This window comes from Aulonocara sp. 'chitande type north' Nkhata Bay, linkage group LG5 (genome assembly GCF_057382095.1).
Source record: "Aulonocara sp. 'chitande type north' Nkhata Bay isolate Kocher_YH1m ecotype deep benthic linkage group LG5, A_spYH_male_GT1.1, whole genome shotgun sequence".
NCBI classification, from domain to species: Eukaryota; Metazoa; Chordata; class Actinopteri; order Cichliformes; family Cichlidae; genus Aulonocara; species Aulonocara sp. 'chitande type north' Nkhata Bay.
The window spans coordinates 24268569-24294085 of NC_141348.1; the positions used below are offsets into that span (position 1 = coordinate 24268569).

The 25517-nt window shown below is 38.6% G+C and overlaps 1 protein-coding gene across 5 annotated transcripts in view; it reads right to left on the reverse strand.

The window, feature by feature from the left end:
• The window catches only part of rad18 (RAD18 E3 ubiquitin protein ligase), a 45768-nt gene that overhangs the window by 19069 nt on the left and 1182 nt on the right, over window positions 1–25517 (reverse strand). For 2 of the 5 annotated variants that reach the window (XM_086292347.1, XM_086292345.1), the window contains exons 2-12: window positions 24588–24666; window positions 24057–24118; window positions 23770–23840; window positions 16452–16864; window positions 14738–14837; window positions 12484–12662; window positions 10938–11008; window positions 10531–10591; window positions 8484–8615; window positions 7029–7152; window positions 2445–2483 (exon numbers count right to left, since the gene is read on the reverse strand). In XM_086292347.1, coding sequence (XP_086148473.1) covers window positions 2445–2483; window positions 7029–7152; window positions 8484–8615; window positions 10531–10591; window positions 10938–11008; window positions 12484–12662; window positions 14738–14837; window positions 16452–16864; window positions 23770–23840; window positions 24057–24118; window positions 24588–24612 — 1277 coding nt within the window. In that variant the 5' untranslated portion in view covers window positions 24613–24666. The other 3 variants (XM_086292349.1, XM_086292346.1, XM_086292348.1) reach the window with 3 other exon arrangements.

The window sequence follows — 25517 nt, forward strand, 5'->3', positions numbered from 1 at the left end:
AATTCAACATTCATAGACAAGACAAGGCTTTTAATCATAACTGCATAAAAAGGAAAAAACAATATTCCCGCATTGGAATTAGGGTCACAAGGCCACATGGACATTGTAAAAGAGTAAGGAGGCGTCTTCTAGGTGTTGTGGATTATCGGTAAGCACAGTAGGAAGCCGATCACTTTTCTACTGGTCCACACTTTGCTCAGTATTTTTCCAGAGTCTGACAAAAACTAGAGGATGGATATAAATCGATGCTCGATGGAAGAACATTTCCTGTCACTCTTGTTTCAAAAACACTCGACTTCAGTATAGAATAGTGCCTTATGATTACATTCAGTCAAGTGTTATGTGGAACGAAAAGATTAGGAGTGAAAACTGGGAGGTTTGAGCCCAACTTCAGGGTCAAAAACACAGATAAAGAGGGGAGCCTAGACAAGGAACAAAAACAAAGCTGAGAATAAGCTTAGAAAATGTTTGTGCTATCACCTTTGTGACAGTAGAGCTGTGAATGCATTAAATACATTAAAACTGCATTTTCTAATTGTATTTTATTTATTTATTTATTTTACTTAAGCAGCACAAAACACATGCATGGAGAGGAAGGAAAGATGCAAAACTCTGTGGTCGAAACACCACCACCACCCTGGAATGATTCAGTGTCCTAGTGCATGGTTTGCAAGTGAATGAGCTCCGACTCAAGTGTTGTTATTTATGTGAGTCTTTTGGGGGTTAAATGCTGCATGTGGTGTTCTTTTCAGGCTGAATCTCACTTGACAGAGATGACAGAAACAAGCCCGAAAAAGTAAGAATGAGGGAAAAAAAGAAAAGAAAAATCTGGAAATTGTAATGTGGAAATCTGTATAATAAAGTACGATAAAAAATAGATTCATTTAATACAAAGGGGTCAGCACAAAAAGCAGACTTCAGGTATCCCAAAAAAAATAAATAAATAGATTTAAGTGGAAAATAGAAAAAATATCTGCCCTTTAGACTGATAATACTGAGATGAACTGACTAGAATCCAATAGTTTATTTCGAACATGTAAATATATTTGGATAACAAGAGAAAAGAAAACCTTAAAACATCACGTTTTCATGAATATCTCTATGTCTACACATTGAACTTCATCCTTTTCGACCATAAACAAAATTTTTCTGTTCCTACCCAGTTTTTTAAAATGCCATTATTTACAAACCAAAATTCAGAATGCGAGCAGAAGGAGAGTATGAAGAAGGATTGGAAGGGCTCACAATTAAAGCATACCACAACATCTGTCAAACATGGTGGAGGCAGTGTTACGGCGTGGGCATATATGGATGCCAATGGATTCAGGTCACCAGTGTTTACTGATTATGTGCAAGTTGGTAGAAATACCAGGACTGATTTGCATGGAGCTATTATTTCTGATAAATACTGATTCACAGTATAGATGATGACCTAAAGCTACCCTAGAGATTCTTTAGACAGAAATGTAATTTTTTGTAATGTAATATTTTTTATGGCCCCATTAGCCTCAACCCAAGCGAGCATGCTTTCTGCATGACACCCACAATCAAGCATCAACTAACGGTTCACTGCAGGAAAAGTCTGACAAAGCATCTCAAGGAAGGAAACTTCAGGCAGTCACTGACAGCAAAGAATTTATATTCATGTAATAAAATTATTTGTCAATTACTCATGAGCCAGTGAAAGCGGAGCGGCCATGTAAAAATGCCTATAAATCCTTTATGCGCAAGTTTGTCAAAACCTCTGGATTAGAGCTAAGTCTTCACTTCAGTTGCATCTTGATTGCATCATTTCTAATCCGTTGTGGTAGGGCAGAGCGGCCAAACTGAGTCAGATCAAAATATTTGGACCTGACTGTATGGTCTTGATTTACTTCAGGATATAACAGCTGACAGCACCATATTTTTTAAAATAAATTACAGTAAGTTCTACCTTTCTGTCTCCTGCTATACTAGAACTGGCTAAAAAACAAACAAACAAAAAAAAACCAGCTAGTAGGGGCCTTCAGAGGTATCAAGTGGAACAAAAGTTGTGCCACTGAGTGTTACATGGAACTGGAACGTTATACTGCAATAACGTGCTTTTGTGGAACACCATCTTGAAGTTGCCCTATGGCACAGGCCCCATCCTGAGGGTGGCATGCTTGGAGCAGACACCAGGTGTAAATCAGTCACCTGACTGTCAGCACCAGAAGCTCAAAACAAGCGTCAATAGCGGAATAAGCCGTTTTCCATTGGCACAACCCATAAACTCTACTGTATATATATGCATGGGTGCGTTTGTTTGTGTGTGTGCGCGCTTCTGCATGTACAACACGAACACAAAAACATCAACAGTATGCTAACATACAACATTACTTGTAATATAAAGCAAAACAAAAAAAGAAACAGATGGATGAACAATATCAAATTTAGGCAACAGCAACAACAAAGTAATCACTTACTTTCTGGCAGGTTCTGGACCAAAGATGTCAGAAATAGAACTGTAGGGGAGGAAACAAAGAAAGGGCAATAAATTAACTGTGGCTACATGCACACTAACACAAGAAGCCATAGCAACAGTAACAAGTGTCCACACAACTAGTATTAAAATTACAAAACGTAACGTAGGTGAAGCTGATTTTCACGTTTTACTTTTCACGTCTGATAAGATTCAATCTTGATGAGATTGAGAAACACTGACACAAACATCCAAAGAGTCTGTCCCGACAAACAAAATCCTGCAGCTTTTAAACTAAAACTAAATGAGAAACACTTAAACTGTTTACATTTGGGAAATCTCTAATGGAGTACTGTAAATGTTGAACATAAACATAGTAAAAACATACAAGTGTGATATACCGTGATTCGGGATACTTGCTGTTTCAATAATAAACACATTTAATGACTTGCCTTGTATCTGTGTTAACTTGCCTGCAGGAGAAATGTGAGATTACAATAAAACCTCATATTTCAGATTCACTGTGTGTTTTACTGTACCTGCAAGATCCATCACAGGCAAAGATCAATAAAATGTGAAAAAGACCCAGGATGTTACTTCATAACAAAAATCGACCCTCAGTTTCCGGCTTGATTTGAAACTAGACGGTATTGCACAAAGCTGAGGCAAACACTTCATAAATCTGAATATAGATACAAAAAGAAATTCACTCTTTTTTTGGGCTGTTGTCAGAATATAAAATCTAAAAGTCTGCAATTATGTGCTGCTGTTCCTCTCGCACACACAACAGGCTGCTGTGCTGTATCGGTGGGGTGCATAAACTATAAACTGATCTAATTTCTGCCACATTCATGCTCTGTGGGCGCTGAAAATAAAGAACAATTCCATACCCCTGATAACAATATCACTATTATATTGTTAATTGAATGCATTGTGGATGTTTCGCTGCCTTTTTCTCTCTCTGCCGTATTAACCGATTTGGACGTTCAACACCTCCGGCACAAAAAGCTTTTTGTTCACGCCGTGATTTATTCTTCTACTGTTCTCGCTGTAAACCAACAATAAGCTATCGATGTGCATCAGACTTCGCCGTGTATTTTAGTTTCTGTGTGACATTTTGAGTTTTGTGAGGCGCTGGACTTTGATTTCATTTGCATTTGCAAGTCACATCTTGTTGTGATTTTAAGAAGTAGAAACAGGGAGGAAGATCTGTGAAAAGCATTATTCCACTCATGTGTTTGATGGCTTAGAAAAAGAAAATAAATTGTCCAAAGTGATTAGTTGCACCTTTTCAGTCTAGAAAGCCAAGTGTGAATATTAAGAACAGAATGTGACTGGAAAAAACATTATCTTCCCCCTTTTAAAATAAAATAAAAAATCAAGACTGTCTAAAAACAAAATGTGTCAGCTCATGTTAGCTCAGCAGTCACTAACGGTGACATGATTGATTACCCTTAAAAAAATGATAAATTACTTGTGATGCGGACTAAAATACAAAAATTTAAATGGATAAAAAACACAACTCTAGTAGAGACTACATTACATTTTACCATGAAATTTACACATTACACCCCTTAGAAATGTGGCACACCAACTCCCTGATAAGCAATTTTAACTTGAATAAAATGTGAAATGGTGTCAGAGCTGAGAACGCATGAGTCAAAAAGGAGGAAATTAAAGTTTTATCAAAAGAAACTGCAAAAAATATGCATTGAAAAGCACAATCTAACCTAAGACTGGGCTTTTCTCTCCCTGAGGGCAAACAGGTCTTAAAGCAACTTTCTCTCTCCACTTATATTAAATATTCTTGGAGAGCTCCTTTGGTTTCCCCAAGCTGTTGATCCTTAAAGGCACGGATCATTCCTAACACCATTAAATACCTCACAACTCTTTTGGATAGTTATTGCTACTGTTCAAATCTCCTGTAAGCATGGGCCGGCCAATTAAAGTCAGGGTGGACTTAAAAGGAGAGGAACTAAAAGTGCTTGTTTCAGACGGTGGATGAACTCCAGCATAAGCTAAAAAACAAAACAAAAACAAAAACATGCAAAGCCACTCTGAGAAACCAACAATACAAATACTGAGCTGACAAAAGGTATTATTTAAGTGTGTAAACCCACAAAAAACCAAACCAAAAAAGTGCTTCTCAAGATGTGCTAGTGGCAGGCACTGCCATTTACCAGCAGGTCCCTGTTGGCAAGCTGGTGCGTGCGAAGCATTGAGCATATCTCAACATTACTGACCAACTTCCAGATGAGGTTTGGAGCTCGAAACAGTGGGGTGCTTTACAAAAGAAAATGAAGTGGAAATTGGTCCAGAGCTGGTCCCATACTATCATTTACTGGCTACTTGGCCTGTGTTTATTGCACGTAACTTTTCATGGCTGGGCACAGAAACTAAAGTCAGCCTTGTGTGAAAGCCACACTTCACAAGCGGAGCCTTAAAGGTACGTCCCGCTTATATAAAAATATGACAACCATTTCATCTTTAACTCACAGCACCTCAGCTGTCTGCGGTGTGCTAGGAATAGCCATTTTTCTAGTTAGCAGGTGATCTCTGAGGATAGAGACACGAGTGCTGCACTGGCTTCTTTCCCATTATCAATGTACACCTAACTGTTGTAGCCCTTCAATATACATATTTAACCAAAGGCTGTACTTATTCATCTGTAGGTAATGTTATTTTACAGAAACTACACGTTATTTGTTGTTTAGTTAAAGTGGAAATCTTGCATTTTTATCCTTTATTTTATTTCTCAAAGCTTCAGTCTACCTCTCATCATTAGCGACGTGTCCCACATAGTAGCACATGAATCTGGATTTGTATTGTTGGACATCTCTCTCTCACTTTATGTGTCAAATGAACAAAAAAAGGCTGAAAGGGATTATGAATTTAAAGTAACGGCCCAACTTTAAAAAGGCACTTTTGTCTGATTTAGGCGGCACTCTGCTGACAGCACACACAAGAGGCTATCAACATCATTTATAACTGTGCGGCAAAGGACCTTGTCTCTTTCCCGAGTCTCACAGCACGGGGCTTTATTTAGCGACAGCCAGTTATCTTTCCTCTTTGCAATTATATTCAAAGCTATAATTGAATCCAGACTGAACACCTGCGTGACTCCACACCGATGCTTTTTGCCTACTTGATTGGAGAGAGGGGGAATCTAATTACCTGAAAAACAGCTAATTATCAGTTTTATAGAGAAGTTAGGAACTTGTCAGTTAATCTGGACTATCTGAATGCAAAAGTCACAAAAAGAAAATTGACTGTTAATGTTAACCAGTGCGTTTTATGTTCTAATTAAACATTACAATCAGCTTAGAAGCCCCCAAAAGAATGTGTTATTTGACATATACAAAACAAATGCCTTTAGGATTTTTAAGAAAATAATCCAACAACAGATTTAATGTGAACGCAGTAAGAGCAACATGAAAAGAAATGCTGCAATGTTTCTGGAAATATGGTACTAATGACTTCTTTAAAAAATAAAGAAAAAATCATGGCTTGTAGAACTTATTGGAGGAAGCGCGCTAGTTTTTCAAAAAGAAATTTGAAATGTAAAGAGAATGAAGTGAAACTCCATGGATGGGGTGTGTATACTGTCATTTTTAGATCAGATTCTTTACTGATTTATTTATGTATTCCTGGAGCCGGTCTGATTCCCATCACTGCTTCCTCTGTGTGTGTTGAAATCCAGGCTTCTCAGGCCTGTGGTTTGATAGCAGATCCACAGACATGTAAGCAGATACGAGCCTCTCTTCATAACAGATGAATATTTCCACTAAGAGGGTGAACATGATAGCAAAGCGAGATGACAGGATCCAGTCTGGAGTGCTCAGGCAGTGCTTTAAAAGAGAGAATCAGTATTATATTTGCATTTGTTTCATTGCGGCTCAGTGCTCGGATCTACTTGTTTTGCTGCTCTCGGTTTCATCTTAGTTGTGTCTCCTCTGCCCAGCGGAGCAGACCCAAGAGCAGAGGAGACACACACGGAAACATAAAGCAGAGAAGAGAGGAAAAACATCTTTATAGAGTCTTGTCACAAGCGGGGGCTCAACATTAGCTGTCATGTGTGCTTGGGGCGATTGTGGCTCAAGAGTTGGGAGTTCGCTTTGTAATTGGAAGGTTGCCGGTTCGAGCCCCGGCTTGGACAGTCTCGGTCGTTGTGTCCTTGGGCAAGACACTTCACCCGTTGCCTACTGGTGGTGGTCAGAGGGCCCGGTGGCGCCAGTGTTCGGCAGCCTCGCCTCTGTCAGTGCACCCCAGGGTGGCTGTGGCTACAATGTAGCTTGCCATCACCAGTGTGTGAATGTGTGTGTGAATGGGTGGATGACTGGATATGTAAAGCGCTTTGGGGTCCTTAGGGACTAGTAAAGCGCTATATAAATACAGGCCATTACCATTTACCAACTGATGCTTCTGGATTATTTGCTGGCACTTGTGTGCACGCGCTGTCTGGTTATAAATGAAACCCTAAGAGACTGAGGTGTGTCTGATGCACCTGTTTATTTTGGGTTGAGATGCTGGTGTCCAGTGCAGCACTCAGTGGTTCTAAATATTGTTTGTATTTTTTGTTTTGTTTTACCTGCTGACGGACACGTCGCTATAGGTGGGGCTGGACGGCACCTCGATTACTCCTCCTGATTCCTCGTCTTCAGCTTCATGTTCAACCTTCACTTCTGTGCAGCTTTTTATTTGTGCACCTTGATCTGAAAGAGGCAAACCGTAAATGCTGTACGACGTCATGCTACAGATCCAGGAGGAAATGACGGGTCAAAGGTTTCTACGTAAAATGAATCTCTTTCCCTCCTCACTGATGTGATAAGTAATGTGAAAACAGAGTGGCATGACATATGCTAAATGTTGAATTAACATTTCTGGATTGCAACACCAATTTTTAGAGAGCATTTGAATGAACAAACACCAGGCATCATCTCTTTGTTGATAAAAAACTGAGCATTCAGTGGTGGAAAAGTGCTTATGATTTTCTACTCACTTGGAAAAACTACTTTCTTACAAAAAGATGGGACTTTTTTTTTTCTTTAAAGGCAGTTGTGTAGAAAAAAAACAAACCTTTTTCACAGGGCTGCAGGGTCTGTGAAAAACTAAGTGCACAGCCACATTTTGCAGGAATAACTTGAAGTAATTATTTTTTGCATCAGACAAACACTGATGCACAGACTCTTTACAACATTGCTTCAATTCACTGAAATGTGCAGGTATTTGTTCAAGCACCGCTCTTTTCCAAGGCAACAATCTGATTATTTCCTTTTTCATCCATTGGATTGTAGATTTGCTGCTGTGCTTGAGATCATTGTCCTGCTGCTTGTCCCAATTTCAGCTACGTTTTAACCGTCAGACAGCTGGCCTTAAATTTGAGTTCATGGTCGTCGCAGTGACTGCGAGGTGTTCATGTGGCTGCAAAAGAAGCCCAAATCATCATCCCTCCACCACCATGCTTGACAGTTTATATGAGTTGCTTGTGTTGATATGTTGTATTTGCTTTTTTCCAAACGTGACACTGTTCTAGAAATCTCGAGGTTTGTTCAGACGTTTGCAAAGCTAAGCCAGGCTGCCATGATCATTTTAAAAAGAAGAGGCTTCCACCTGACAGCCATGCTTATTCAGTCTTTTTCTAATTTAAACATGCTAACTGAAGCCTCTGAACTCTAACATGTAGGGCTTTGATTTTTTGCATTTTCTCTCAACATCATGTCTTCACACCGACGAATGCTCCAGACTAACAAACTACCAAAACGTCTGCTATTATAAAAGGTGCTCGCACTTGCAGACGATCAGTTTATCAAGTGAATTTGATTAGCAGCACCTGGCTGCTACTTATTCTCTTAACTCCTGTGAAAGCAGCAAAGGTGTTCTTAGTCTTCACAGGGCTGCAAAGGAAAATATTTCCTTTTCACGCAAGTGTACAAGATAGCAGGTAACCACAGACATCAAGTGACTTTTTTTTTTTAAAGGGCGTCAGAGAAGTGCACAGAAGTGTCCTTTGGCTAGAAAATATTATGTCTGAATGTCAAAGTACCTGCAGAGTGCATTTTTTGTACGTCCTTGTTCACCTCGCTGACTTCCTGTTTAACACGAGGTTGTCTGGTGGTCTCCATGCGGCCGCGGACCTGCGCTATTAGCCGGGAAAAGTCACTGCTGTGCTGCTTCCCTGTGGGCAAAATAGCATATCGCTATAGGGTCAAACACATCAAGAGGATAGAATGATTATGACGTTATGTGATAGTCACTGATTTCTAATAGCGGTTCAAGAGTCTAACCTTGAATTCAATGTTTAGATTAAATGCAGTCATAAATTAAAGTTATTCGAATTAAATGGTTGCTAATTAAAATGACTGTAACGCACAGTTGACCACTTGGAGCTGCAGTTTAAACTCACGTCTCAGAAAGTGTTACTGCAGAACATTTTTTCAACCTGCTGTTATTTTACCAAATGGGAATGTTTTCTGAATAACTAGCTACCAACTGTATTAACACTAAAAGAAATTGGTGTCACAGAAAGAAAAGGCTGCGAGCTCCCGGCGGATACGGTGTGTGCATGTGTATACGCCGCTTTCACCTTCTTGCCTGCTCAGGCACCACTGCCCATGCCGGCAGAGTGAGTCATCCACATCCTCCTCTGATAAATCGGGAGGTTATCACAGCAGCGCAGCTATTTATAGAGCACACCTCTTGTGAGTCACATCCATTTTTCAAACACTTTTAAAGTTAGCTCTTAAGAGTTATTTCCAACAAGCTTTTCATCTAGTTCAACTATGTCAACATGACTTGAGAACAATGTCCTGCGATTTTGGTGAACTGGCCTCTGCCCCGAGGATAAAAACACAGAGCTCATCTAGATTTTCTTGCTTCTGTGTATCCGAGTGATTACCTCCGAGGTCACATGGGGGAAAAAAAAAGTCTCAGACATACAAATCAACAGACAAGTGGCCCTATGAATTATAATAAAATACTGGAGATTATTTACACAGACAAAAACCTATGTCACCACGTGCTGCTAAAAATCAGACAACTGTTGTCCATGTTTCTGCTTCTTTTTTAACTTGTTGATGAAGGTATGTGAGGCTAGCTTATAGACTAAAGTAACACTTGCGTTATGGCTGGGCGACACTTCATATGCAAAACTGCAATCCTCTTTCTGAGAAACAAAAGCATGTTATATTAGAGATACTGAATATCAGTAACCTATGCCGGTTTTCACAGGGACAGTCGACCTATCCACAGTATTACCAAGCAACAATTACTCAACCAGACAAAAATGTCATGCAGTCTTTATGATGGACTGCCTCTCAGTAAGTCCTCTTACAGTGGATTTCCCAAGTGAACTAGTGACCTATAAGAATTGATCACCGAGAAGCCTGATGGAGGCTTTGAAAACTGTCATAACAGGCTGTCAATAACATCTATCCAGCTAATTTTAAACTTTTATTTCTTTTGTAGCCAAAAAATATATAATATGCACTCTAATTCTGAACACCCAATACCCAATTTCCTTCGGGGTCAACCTTCAGGATCAATAAAGTTTTATTAAATTGAATACGTCTCTATTCCTTCATTTAAAAAAAACTCTGTATAGAGTTAATAGAGAAGCTCTCCTAAATTATTTCAAGCGTTCTCATTGTACCTGACATAAATCAGTTGGGTGATGAGCCCAAATTTGAGATTTTTGGTTCAAACTGACATTAATATACAACAACGACTGTCTACAGCCATCTACCCACCCATTTACAATTTTCCTGGAAAAATATAAAGAAATGAGAGGTGGCTTAAGACTTTCACAATACTGTATGTGTGTTGTATTTCATGTGAGCCATACATTTCAGTCTTTCTTTCCAAAGACAGCAGTGACCAAAAATGAACACCATTCAGTTACTGGCCAAAATAAACATAGTCAACAGGACTCTGGCTTTTTTTCTCCATCACCAAAGTTTATTGTCACTACATGTGTCGTTCTTCACAAGTGTTGATTTCAACGAAACATTTCCTAGGACTGCGTTGCTGTATGCGTGTAAAACATGCAACGTTTCAGCACATAAAAGTGTCAGGATGAAAAAAGAAAAACTTACTGTAATTTGAATGCATGTCTTCGATCTCTTTCTCAGACTGATTCTTTGAGAAAACCATGACCTGGAAAAAGATTAATTGGAGAGACAATGAATCAAGAAAAACAAATATTGAAATTTTGAAATTTTGCAATATTTGTAAAGAAACTGAGCTAACCTGTCTTTTTTTAAGCCAGCACCCGTGCAACAAAAGTACTGTTTTTTTATTACAAATAACTCATTTTCATAAGACTGTGAAATTTTAAATTGTAAGAACTTGTCAGAATTATTGTTTCTCAAAAAAAAAAGATTAGAAATACAGTAAAATAAACCTTGCTGATAATATATAAACGCTACTGAAAATGCTGCAACGTACATTTGAGAAAAAACAAAAACAAAATTTAAGCTCTCACTAAGCAGTTAATACATACTGGCTTGGCCTTCCCCTGCAACTGGTTTCTCATCTTCTCATTGGCCTCGACCTCTTTGGCAATTTCCTCAGCTGTTGACAGACGAAAGATGAATCTTTATTTGGCTTGAGGTGACAAATATTGTCCCTTATATGAAATGTACCATTTGACCCATGAGGTGGCAAAACAAAACTGAGGTTTTCAAGAAAAGTAAAAAAAAAAATCAAGACAAAAACCAAACTAGTGAAGTCAAATATCACCAACTTCATTCTATGTTTAAGTCTCATGGGGAAAAAATGTTAAAGCTTTGTACCACAGCAAAGGCATTTCACGATAGAGTTACAAAAAAAAAACCAAACAAACAACAAAAAAAAACTGCCTGTTCCCAAACAAGCAGAGTGTTTGTTAAAGCGAATGCAAAACGGTTCAGTCTGATTTTGTTGAATTAACATTCAGTCTGGGAACAGCAGGGACCATCTGCTGGACTTTGAAAACGAATGCTGTCCCGTTCTCGTCTTATACACGACTCCAGCTGCTCAACAGTCCCGGGTCTTTGTCGTATTTCTTGTTTCACGATTTGTTAAATGTTTCAACTGGTGAAAGTTCAGGACTGTGAAATATGCAAAAGCTTCACTGAAATAAATGTCGTCTGGATGGGAGAATGCTTGTTTAAAAGTCCGGATGCACTGGATGGTCCCTCTTCTCTTTAGTCCAGAGGACCCTGTGTGGAATTTCAAATTCCCAATAGTACGAGGATAGAACAGTTTTCCACTTTTGCTCCGTCTATTTTAAATGGCAGAGAAACGAAAGCTGTATGTTCTTTTTGATACCCAATCATGTTACCATCTGTTTCCATTTAACCTCATTAGTTATAAAATGTTGATTGAGTTCTTTTTTTTCTTTAATGTTGGGGTATACTTTTCCAGCCTTTTGGTGCCTCCATACCAACTTTTGAGACATGTTACTGACATAACATTCAAAATGAACTAATATTTTTTTATGAAATGTTAACGATTTTGCAGTTTAAGCATTTAATGTTTCCTAGATTGCGAATAAGATATGGGTTTATGAGATTTTGCAAAACATTGCATTCGTTTTTATTCACATCTAACAAAAAAAAAATCTCAATTTTGGGGGGATTCTACTGTGTTTCTAAATATTTGAGTGTCATTTTCTGGTTAGAGCATTTAAGTCCATGCAAGCCTCTGTCTGGTATAATGAAGAGTGCAGGCACAGGTTCAGGGGCTGCCACACTCCCTCCTGTCATTTGTTCTATAACTAATAAGGGCAACAAGTACACAACTGAGAGCTATTACATGACTGTTCCTCTGTTTTGTAAACAACACTGCATCTGGCCCCCTTTATGATGTGTGATTTTTCATTCCACATTCAAGTGTGGCTATTTGAATAGACTACAAACACTTCTGGTTTTCAAGTTGAGGTTGGACAATATCCTATACAGTCCACTTCTTTTGTTGTGTAACAAAACACTGTGATATCACAGTAGTTTAGAGTTCTTGTTTTGTTTTTTCATTTTAATAAAAAAAAACAGAGCAAATCCTCTCACCTGATTTCGGGTTTAGAGAGTCACACTGGGCATTGTATAAGTAGACAAAATCTTGGTGTCTTTTGATCAGCTGGTCTCGAGATCCCTGCAATGGCAGATGGCATTCCTTCAGCCTCCTCTTGAGCTCCTGCACTGAAAGCAGGTTGTATACCAACTTCGGCATTGGACGCCTCTTCTGGCTAAGAGAGCGGAAACAAACAGATTCACTGTATATTTTCAGTAACCAACAGATATGACATTTTAATGCTTGAGGTGCATCTCTGTGCTAAGCTACAACAAAAATCTACAACTATAGAAAGAAATGCTCTTGAACACAAGCAGAATTTTTATTGTCATAACGGAAAAGGTTCCAAATTAGGTATAAAATTAATATCTTTACACACTAAAAGAAAAGCAAGTGCTTGAAGACCTGTTCCCCACTTTGAAGCAACCATTTCAGAGCCGATGAGCTCAAAGGGTCGCATTAATTTTGGTCGTCCCAAGTCTCCAACCACTGGTTCCCCTAATGTGATTGTAGCTTTAGTTATTCACAAGTTAAGCCCTGTGACATCAAACTACAACAAGACAGATTTTCAAAAGAGTTCAAGAAACTCATGACTGTTGCTACTCTCCCTAAGAATGGGAGCGAGCCCAGGGGTTACAATGAAACACTATATCTGTATTTGTGAAAATCTTTGTTCGTGTTTCTGTTACAACAAAAAATAAAAAATGAATAACAATGGGGTTCAAGAAGAATACCACAAAGGAAACTCTCTCTCTCAAAAAACAAAAATCAAAACAAGCACTTCTCATGTTAAAAAGAAAGCCTGGATGTTCCACAACACATCACTGAAAAATCTTTTAAACCTCTCTAAAGGCACAAAAGTTCCCCAGCATGCTTGGAGGTAAACAAGAAACTGCACAATAGCCACAAACTCTCATATCAGCCTTAAAGCACTGGAACAAGTATTACAGTTTAAGGCTACTTGCAACCTTTGAACAAACAATAGATGCAAAATTGTATCAAATTTTAGAGGAAAAGAGCAGGGCAGGAGTCCAGGACCTAAAGCTCAGCAGATGTTCAGTAATGGAACAAGACAACAAGCAAAAGCACATAAATCAGCAACGGACTGGCTGAATAATAATAATGATAAGAGATAATTCGTGTATGGAAATCCTGACCGTAACTTAGTCGAGATGCTGTTCATCAATATAAAAACTGATAAGCTGAAACTGTTTTCCAGGAGAAGAGATAAGATACCACAAGAAACATTTGACAGAAGTTGTTGCGTATAAAGGAAACATTATTTTGGAGTTATGAAATTCAAGAGTGCATAAACTCTTTTTGTTGCCTGAACTGTGAGTAATTGTGAAATCAATACAGACATGACCTGTTCATGAGAGTTATTCATTTAAGTCATATTGTGTCTGGCTATAATCGGCTTATCCAGACCAAACCTACAATATTTTTCCCAACATTTCTGTTTTTGGTAATTGTACGGCATTTTGTATCACAAACTGTATTAAATGTTATTAATAAAGCAGGAAAAACTGCTGGGAGGACATAAGGTCATCGGTTGACTGAAACCCAACTGTTGTGTTTAGTTTTCTTTGTCTTCTACTTTTATTTATTCTTTTTTTTTTTTTTTTTACTGCATCCATGTACAAGAAAACTTTAATCTCATTATAGAAAAGACATTTAGCCACAAGCTAATTTCCATCTGCTGTCCCTAGGCAGGTATACACAAGATTAAATAAAAATGCCACGTAAACATAACTCCACGTGGTACCTGTTAATTTGAAGCATAAGGGGTATTTTTAGTTTAAAACAAAATCACAAGTAATTAAAAAACAAAACATCTCAACATGTTAGGCTAACATACACATGTTAATGACAGTTGAAATAATGTTTAATAGTTTAAAAATAATTTTACAGCTAATCTGATTCATATCTGTCTTTTAGTCTGTCTGATCCACTGATAAGTTTGGAGATAACGGCAGTGGCTATCATTTCTAATGGCTGTTTGTTGTCTTTGCTATCTTGGATGTCCGAGACCTCCAACATCTTAGGTTGTCACACTGGTGTTCGTTCACCTTCGGAAATTACTGATCTTGAGTGACCTCTCTTTGCTACAATTTCCTTAACTTGAGGAGACTTCTGACTCTTCCTACGTACGACCCTTTTATTTGTATCCTACCCCCCAAAAGAGCATTAAAGCTTGACAAGACATCAGTACAGTCTTCATTTAAGTGATCAGTAAAGTGGATACTTTACCTCCTCAAGCTTTCCTTCTTGTCGCCACTGGTAAGACACGTGTCCAGATGTTTGTTGATAAAATGCTGGGAAACACTTACAGAACACACAGGGCACTCCACTGCAAAAAAGACACACAAAATAATGTTGATAGTTTTCGTGCTATGACTCTATAATATATTTCCATGTAATTTAGTGCATGCATCCAACCAGCTGCAGTTATGCAATTCATTCATAATTCAAATTAAGCACATGAAGACCTGAACCGAAATGACACATCTGTATGTTTTGTTATCAATATGTTATATTCACTGGAGGTGAATTTTAATTGTGACCCAGTTAAACTAATAGTGACAATTAAAGCAACAGGTCATGAAAAACACTGACAGTAAACTGTACTCTATGCTGTCTTTTTTGTAGATGGTACAAAGTTGGTATGAAGATGGAATTCAGTCAATGTATCTCACTGTGCACCAGTCACACACTGTTCTGTACTTTAGATCCATCACAGTACAGCAAACTAACCTGTTTATCCTGCACTAACCTGCAGAGGATTTCCATGCAGCCTTTAAATAAGGTAGTTAGTCTGCCTCAGTTTGAGTTGCAGCACGTTTCACAATATCAAAAAACATAACGTCACATGTACAGACCTAATATCTGGTTTAAAAACATGTAGGGCCACTTAGATGCTGAAGTACCGCAACCACAACTTATGGACACCTGCAGTCGTTCAGGTGTCAAAAATAAAAAAAATAAAAAAGCCCCCCCAAAATCCACCCAATCCCCCAAACAAACATAATAAACCCACCATCCCGCTTTTAACCCCTGACTTTGGCACATGTCGTCTCTTCTTATGTTTGAAGGCTCGCAGTGACATGAAATATTAACTCCCCTCAAATGTGTTACAGCAAAAGTAACAAGCCTGTTTTGAAAATAAGGAGTAGAGAGTATGGATATTTGTTTACAAATGTAGGGAGTAAAAGTTAAAAAAAGGAGTCAGGGGGAAAAAAAACTACTCAAGCTACTCAAGTACTTAAGTACAGTAAGGAAGTATTTGTACTTAGTTACTTCCCACCTCTGAAATAGGATGACAAAAATGAAAAAAGAATGGGGAAAAAAAATCAGTGTTTGCCTACTGACTGCAGTTTTTTTTTCCCACATTTGGTTATAAATTACAAGTAGTTGCAGTGACCAGTTGCCCAGTTTGAATCTGCAACACCAACAACTTCTTGCAATCTTTCTGGGTGCAAGGTGATTGTTCTCATTTATAAACACAGAGTGCAGTCAAACACTCTGCAATCAGTCTGAGTCAGACAGTGCTGAAGAGCACAGCTTCTTCCAAGACAGGAAGCTGACTCAACTGGTTGCTTCATGTTAGTATTCCTATATAAAAATAAGGCTGCCAAGTGGCTATACTGGGTTTGTTTTTCCAGTTAATCCACCTCCTGTAGCAACTACAAATCTATTTGTGGAGGAATTTCAGTATTAAATCTATGAGGCTGTTCCAACTAACAGATTTGTGATTTTTCCCAGTTTATCGCAATTAATCCCATTTATCATAAACAGTTAGCATGCAATTCCCAATTTGAGTCAATCACAAGCTAATAGCAGATTGATGCCATCTTATTGCCCTTTCATTGCCATCTAAATGCTTTAAAAGCCACTTTTACCCATTTTTAAAGCAATAATTTCAAGGGCAACAGCCACAGTATGTTTACAGTTAAACTGGATTTACCTTTGATTATGGGCTTAATGTCTTTTGAAGGTGTTAAAGAATGTGCCATCCCATTTTCAGCGCTAATACTTGGAAAGGCCGTGAGTGACGTCGAACCCTGAGTAGAAGCATCGTCCATATCTATGGGTTCTTCTTTCACAACCACTGAAAGCTCAGCTTTTCCTGAATGTAGGTCAGTATCATTGTGGATTCCTGCAGTCCATCTTTTCCCCTCCTGAACGCACTCAGAGATGGAACCATTGCACTGGGTTTCTTTGCTGGAAGGTGTTTTAGGCTTCTTTTGGAAAAATTGGCTCAGCACAGAGTTGTTACACCTCTGGCCCCTCTCCTTCGGAGTTTTGCATTTAACGGCTGAAGCGGGAGTCTTCGGAGATATTGGAGGAGAGTCAAATTGTGCTTTTAACAACTGTTGCCTGGAAAAAGAGAAAAGAAACAGGGCACATATGAATGAAAAAGAAAATACAACACAGTTACATGCTCTTTTATTACATTCAGTTTGAAAAAAGAAAAAAAACGACAACATAGGAAGTGTGAATAAATGTTGTTGGCATTGAAGTGAGCCCTGTGATGTTCTCTTCACCTGCTTAATCATCTCGCTCCTTTTCTACTGAGCCAGAAAAAGGAGACACTTTGGCTGCAGCCTCAGAAATGTGGAAAGCAAACAAATTGCAGCTGGGCTGTTACTTGACAATAAAATGGAACCAATGAGGTGTGCGATGTTCCACTTTCCATATTTAAGAACTTATTTGTGCTTTCTGTCTACATTAGGAGGAGGTTCATGCACGTGCACGCACAGATGCAAGCACACGCCAAGTTAGCTTTGCACACATGTGATGTGGAAACACGTTCTACTCCTCCCAACCTTAAACAAATATGCTCTCCCGATAACATTCATCAGTAACGCTGCATACACATAGACAAAAATGAATAGAAAATGTCCAATGAACAAACCCACCATCTTTGTGCTAATGGCATTTTTCCCCATGTGTGATGCACTTAAACCACCTGGCTATCGAGTTATGTCCAAAGCTCTTTTCATGAATTTTAATACAGAGCCTCACAATTAACACACCTAAGCTTACCAACGCAGAGATGTGGTCAGGGCAGTTACCCCCTGCACTCATGGTCTCGCAGTGTCCCAGAGACTTATGGCATTACAATAAAACCACCTCTCTCCATTCTTATTAGTTAATATTATTAATAAAATTTGATCTAGTTGGAAAAACTAAAAGTTTCCTAAAATGTTAGGACAGACATGGAGCAATTTAAACAGAGTTATAGATTTCATTTACTGACCAATATATTAAATAAATGTAAAAGATTTATATGTGTTGTATTTACAACCATCCAAAATAATTATTCCAGTGCACTAACATCATTCAGTTGATTAGCCCAGTACCATACTGTTGTATACGAATTCGTCTTTGTTTGTTTTTTTTAATCAATGAGTAGATAGGAATTTATAGTAAATAAATAATTTTTAAAAAAATTACTATGAGGTAAATGAAATGAATGAACTGGTCCTATTATATGAACCATATTCTCTAGCTTCTCTTCAAAAGCTGTGCTTCAGCTTTGATCTCTGATTAGGTGGAAAAGGATGAATTTAGTTATTATGAGGGAATGAAGCTAAAGTTTGGGCATTTTATTTACAATCCTACTGATCTGTAAGATCAATACAACCTACTTAAATTCCCAACACTTACTGAATTTAAATAGCTGCACCATTGATTTTCTTTACAATGTGAGAGCTAAAGTTTTATAATTAGAACTGGGTTTTAAAGGGCGGGTATAGCTTCTACAGCACTTTTTAAAGCTGGGTGTTAGAGACCTTAAACCATAGATACAGAGCAGGAGATCAGAGGAATTCCACACAAAGCCTTTGGACCAGATTTTATAAAGTCGCCGTCGCTGTTACTCGGGGACAATACACACGGTAATTGTGCCAAGACTTTAAAAAAGCAGCCCTGCAGCAGTCAGAATCATTTCATTAACAGGATTTTGTGTGTGGACATCAGTAGACCTCAGGGAACGTAAAGAAAAACTAATGAATGGTGTAAGAAAAAAAATGCATTTTTACAATAGGAGGGCTCTATAGCAGAAAAGTCTGGGTGCTAAAACACCATCGACACATTGTGAAATGAAACCTAAAGCAAATGAGACCCTGAACATCAGAACAGCTCATATCTTATACCCAGAAAGTTTCAAAACTGCAAAAACTGTTATTAGTGTCAGTATTTTAGAGTATTTTTATTTTGTAAGAAGCTGTGATACAACAAAATACACAACCCGCATCTAAATGATGTGGGTTGTGTATGAAACACAATTTCATAATGCGATGGTTCAGCCTCACAAATGGTCTCTCAACACTAAATCCAAACCATGTTGCATTTATAATAGAAAAGGGCATGTTATGATTGTGATCAAACATATTTTGTTAGCAATTTATCTCTTATCCTAATGTGCAAATACACAAATGAGACAAGAGGCTGCAAGGTAACTGGTTACTGTACCAGTGTAAATATGCAGCACTGAGATTACAGCTAATGGTGTGCTAGAGGGGGAAAAGGCCTCTAATAGAAGTAAATTAGAGCCATCAGATAACAGCAACCCAAAGCACTGATTTCACAGTGATAAATCCGAATGAAGGAAGTTACCCCCAAACACATGCTGGACCAGAGAATCTACCAACCGCATAAGCAGATGTTTAAATAATTATTCCCTAAATGCTTTGCAATGCTGTCATTTCAAAGCAAATAATCCAGTTGAAACAAGTCTATCTTTACACAAAACCAACGAATCCAATTTCTCAGATGCTCAGTGTTAGACAACAGGAAATTAAAAAGAGAAGGAAAAGGCTGCTGCCTAATCCACTCATTCGTAACTTTGATGACAATCAGAAGGGCTACAGTTTGAAGGGAGACCTTTCAGACTGTTGATAACAGAGATGTGATTGATGGAAGGGACAAACATTGTGGTAGACTGACTGATAACAGCATTCAGCATTGGCATCAGCCCAGATATTGGAGAAACAATTCTAATGACTTTAGGCAGAGGGAGCGGGGGGGAGAGCTCTATTTAGGCTCGCAGGCTTATTTTCAACTAATCTTTAGGAGTTGCTACAAGATTCCCCAAAATATGGATCATCAAAATGATCTGTTAATAGATGACTATCTATAATACAAAGGAACATATATATCCTTTGAGAGATGTTTTCTGTTCTACATTTGGATTATTATTTCTTTAGAAAAGAATGACAGGATGGCGTCACTCTCAGTGAACAAGAGTTTATGAACTCCGGCCAGAAGCGTTTTCTCAAAATGTTCCCTACTTTCACGCAAACTAGAAATGTTGCTGTCTGGAGCCCCACTCTTACACTATTCCCGGGATGGAGATTGTAATGCGTTACTACCTCAGTGACACATATGGACTATAGATATGAAATGTTCCAGAAGGAGTCAACCTCAGCCACCATCCATAAAAAAAGTGGTTTAGGAGGATTAGTATTAATCGGTAAACCTGGACCAGATCTTTTTTTTAAGGTTTGTGAATACAGAGTTGCTGGCGGGGAGGTTCTGACGTGTGCATTTTAACAGAAGAAATGGAAACGAAAGCAAAAGAGAAAAGCATTTCACAGATGTAGTTTTTGCTGGTATGAATGTGACGAGTTTGGCAGATGACAAACTTGAATCTTTTTCAAGTACAGAGAAGGGGTGAGGGGGCATTGTTCTATGCTTTTTGGGACAATTTACTCTCTGTCCATTTGTCCCCTAGAGGGAAGTTTCACTGCAAATCAATACAAAGTCAGTCTGAGGGGCTTTGCTTTTATCCTTGTCATTACAGGATAACAATATCCCATCCACAGGCTTAAATGGTTGAAACATAATCATATGCTAAATGACTAAATTACATTTTGCAAATATCTAACCAGCCAATGACCCGGGAGCAAATCAATGCAATTAGGCATGTATTCATGGGCAAGATGACCTGCTGAAGTTCAAACTGAGCATAAGAATGGGGAAGAAATGTTACTGCAGTGATGTTAGGCGTGACAAGATGGTTGGTGCCCAATGGGATGGCCTCAGTATTTTAGAAACTGCTGATTTACTGGGATTTTCCCACACAGTCATCTCTGGTTTATGGAGAACGTACCAAAAAAGAAAAAGGAGAAAATATCCAGTGAGCAGCAGCTCTCTGGGCAAAAGTGCCTTGTTGACGTCAGAGGTCAGATAAGGGGTTGATAGAAAGGCAACAGTAACTCAAATAACCTCTCATTACTAATAGAAAACTGGAAAATTGTTGCCTGTTACTAGCCTGGTCTGATGAGTCTTAATTTCTGCTGTGAGATGTGGATGGCAGGGTCAGAATTTAGATTGAACAACATGAAAGCACGGATCAATCCTGCACTGTGTCAACGGTTCATGTTACTGGTTTTGTGATGCCATGGCAGATATTTTCTTGACACACTTGGTACTAATTAAGCCTCAAGGCAATTAAGCCTGTCGTATAAACTTCAAAATCCTACGTCACCACATTCTCGAGTTATGTCGACACTGACGACAATAACCATTAGCCTTTTATTACTGAGGAGTGAAAATGTAAGCTTCTCCAGAGCTATGTACAATAATAATAATAATAATAATAATACAGTTAAACCCTTTTTACATAAGTTTAGCATCACCAGGGGAGCTTGTGTGATTTATAACCCCTGTGCCAACCTGAAGGAATAAATAATTAGAGTTTGGAGTGACCTGTTGTACCATGACATTGTAAATAATTTACAATAATTACACCTCCCTATAAACAACTGTTCCACAACAGAAACACAGACCAACAGCCTGTGACTGCAAGCATGTGGCCAGTGTTATTAACTACAGAACAATCTGTTTTTACAATCTATTTTAAGGGAAAGGTTTTCACTTGTGTGAACTGTGTCACTAGAGCAGAAGATTGAGGATAACATGCAACCTAAATTGTACCTTGAAATTTCCAATAGCCCAGCTCTGGACTCTGCACCTCATCTCTGCGTCCTGTTGTAATGAAAACGTATCAGCCCCAGAGCTACACAGCACACAGGTAAGTGCAATGCAGTGAGAACTCTGAGTGACCTCAGCTGATGAAAACAAAATCCCCATTTGATTTACAGAAAATCTGTGAATAAGAAGCAGATTACTAGGAGGCAATCAGGCTGTTTTTTCAATACTGTACAGAAGAAAAAGTGAAATAGTTTTCTTAGTGGGCATAATGTAATCTTGCCAATAACAATGGGATCCCCTGAAATCCCTGCAGTGATCTTTTTTTTTTACCCCTTCGGGTCTTACAATCATGAAATACAAATTGAAGAGATGCTCAGAGCACCTGTGCTCATGGTAAAGAGGTTTACGTGGATTGCAGAGGAAATCTGATTTGCCATTTTGATTACTCATTTAGCCTGCCTCTGCAGGATGAAGAATTTTTTAAAAACCACTTTGGCTAGCTGCAGCAAAATGGATTATATTAAATCATTGTGTCCCAACAAGTCTGATGTGCAAAATGCCAGAAAGAAATATTTCATTAATGATGCTTAGATGAGAAGCTTACTCACAGTCCACTTTATTAGGCACAACTATTCGCTAACAGATATGTGATCAGCCAATCATCAGGCAGCAACTCAATGTCTGACCAGATATACATCAAGAGCAACCGCTAAGTGACACTGAACATGGCACGGTTGTTTGCGTCAGGTCTGAAAAATTCCAGAAACTGCTGATCTTCTGGGAGTTTCCCACAAAAACATCTCTAGGGTTTCCAGAGAATGTTTGAGAAAGAGAAAATATCCAGCGAGAGACTGTTTTCTTTTTGAACTGTGTACATCTGTGATGTATTAACTGAATGACAATAAAGGAAATTAGAATGCTGTTGGTTGTTGATGCTAGAGGTCAGAGGAGAATAGGTCAGCCAAGAACAGGAACCTGAGGATTCACACAAGCTCACTAAAATTGAACCACAGAAGACTGGAAAAACATCACCTAGTCTCACGAGTCTCGCTTTTTGCTGCAACATTCAGATGGTAGGGTCAGAATTTGGTATAAACAACATGAAAGCATCGATCCACTTTGTCTTGTGTCAACAGTTCAGGCTGCTGCTGCTGGTGGTGGTGGTGTAATGATGTGGGGAAATATTTTCTTGGAACACTTCTGGCCCCCTGACCATCATTTAATCTCCACAGGATACCCGAGTATTGTCGTTTATTGTGCCCCTTGACGACCACAGTATGCTAGTTTATTTATAAAGCACCTTTCATAGATAGGCAGTCATAAAGCACTGCACAATAAAATAAAAGTGCAGTTAATGGCAATAGATGCAGAACAAAGTAAAACATGTAGTTTGAAAACATCTCAACAGAAAGTCAAGTTAAACAAAAAGGTATTTAGCTGCTTCTTAAAATAGTCCACAGTCAGAAGTTGGAGTGGGAGGCTGATCCAAAGCCTTGGTGCCACAGACTGAAGGCTCTGTCCCCCCTAGTCTTTCATCCTGTACGAGGAACCGCTAACAAATTCTGAGATCCTGTGATCGAAGACCACAAGCAGCAGTGTGTTTAGTAACAAGCTGGGATAAATAGTCTGGAGTCTGGCTGTTAAGTGCTCAGTCTGTGAGTACAAAACTTTTAAATCGAGTCCTGCAATTTACTGGGAGCCAACCTAAAAAGTAATGTGAGCCTCCTTACAAGAATGTGTAAGGAGTCTGGCTGTGACATTCTATATAGCTTGGAGGAGTCAAAAAGATGATTTATCTAAGACCACGGCGTACTTATCTTCTGGTGGCTGCTTCCAGCATGATAATGCACCAACTCACAAAGCTCAGATCATCTCAAACTGGTTTCTTGAATATGACAATGAATTCACTGTACTCAAATGACCTCCACAGTCACCACATCTCAATCCAAGAGAGCACCTTTTGGATGTGCAGCTGACAAATCAGCAGCAAGTGTGTGATTCATATCAGTACGGACAAAAATGTTCGTAGCACCTCGCTGAATCAGTGCCATGAAGACTTAAGGCAGTTCTGAAGGTAAACTGGGGTTAAACCCGATAATGTATAACTACTGAAGTGGCCGGTAAGTATATAGTTTGCATACACACTTATTCTATATGTGTACCAAATCATGCAATACAGCTGCAAGTATTTTTTTTTCTGTCCTTTAACTTAATATTGTAATATTGTTGTGGACCCCACTAGTGGTGATTCAGTGTGCACTAAGATCTAAATGCATAAAAAGCTCTTCTTCATTTCAGATACAAGACAGTTCACTTGCTACTTGTCATGAGCTGTACATTACCTTGCAGATTGAAAGTTTGTGACCAAGTCATCCAACAGACGGTTGTTCCTCAGGTCTGCTTCTGTCATTTGCTAAAAGAAAAAGAAGCAAGATATGAAGAAATTCTGCCTGTAGGGTCCAAAATCCAGTGATATTTACAATTAAAGTTGAGCAAGACAATGTTTAAGTGATGTTCTTCAGTGAATTACTTAAATAATTTAACCAATATTTACTGATATCGATTAAGTCTCTTTAGGTGATGTCCTTAATTATTATGTAATTCCATTACAAGTCATGGTCATACTTACTGTATTGCAAACTGGACACTGGAGCTTGTAAGAAAGAAATTTCCGGATGCACAAAGAACAAACTGCAAAATAAAATGCAAACACAAAGCTGTGTCAGCCTGTTGACATTTTATCACATCGCTATTTGACGTGTGTGACAGTTTTTAATTTAGCAAATTGTGAAATTTGAAGAGTGACAGAGAGAGGGTGAAGTTTTAGGAGAAGATGAGAAAAATAATATTATGTCTGCAGCTCTACAGTAAACCATTTTAAATCGTTAAAAACAAAACAATAGAAATTTAATGTGTGCCTGTTAATGTTGCGTTATGGTAGACGATCAAAAATAATTTATGTAAATATATTTCGTGATCTGCCTCTGCAATGTGTGGGATATAGTTCATAAACCAGACAAAGGACAGCTGATTGCTCGTTTCAAACAACCACTCAGTGTTCTTCCTTTTATTTGCATAAACTTCTTTTATGACTGCATCTGCACTGCTATTACTTTTTTTTTTATCATCAACAATTTTTTTTTGCACTGCTATTACTTACAATTGTGTGAGCATTTTGTCATCATTGAAATATTGAGAAAGTCGAAGCAAATAGGACACCGAAGCAGCGCATCGACATTCTGTAGATGGGAGAGAGGAAAAAAAAAAGAGCTGAAAATCAACAAGTACCTGCAATAATAACAACAACAACAATATATTTTACCTACTAAAAGTATGGCTGGCTCAAAGCATCTGTGCATGAACCTTTGCACTTTTAATCATACATTATTTTAGGATGAAAATATCCAAAAGTTGATTGTGTTCATCTGGACGTAGCATTTTGTGGAAGAAATGTTTCGTCACTCATCCAAGTGACTTCTTCAGTCTGAGCTGATTGCAGGTTTCCACAATCTTATAAACAGTACATTTGCATAATGACTGAAACCAGCCCACTGAAGGAACAATGGGCTTTGATCAGTGAAACCCACTGTGCTGTTGATCAATGGTCATGAGAATTTGCATAATTAAGACTAAGGAACTGACCTCCCAGCCCATTGTTCTTTTAGTGAACAGAATCGACTTCTGGAGATTTACTTACCTGGATGATTGAGAATGCGTCAAGACATAGGATGAAAATACAAAAGTTGACAGATGAAGATGTTACTCACTGAATGATAAATAAATGGTAAATGGCCTGCATTTGTATAGCGCTTTTCTTGTCCCTAAGGACCCCAAAGCGCTTCACACTACATTCAGTCATTCACCCATTCACACACACATTCACACACTGGCGATGGCAAGCTACATTGTAGCCACAGTTGCCCTGGGGCGCACTGACAGAGGCGAGGCTGCCGGACACTGGCGCCACCGGGCCCTCTGACCACCACCAGTAAATGTAGTACGCTAGAGTTGGTGAATGTCCTCGTTTATCAAAGGATTGCCCATACATTTCCATACAAAGGATATCATTTCCTAAAACCAGTCTATCCAA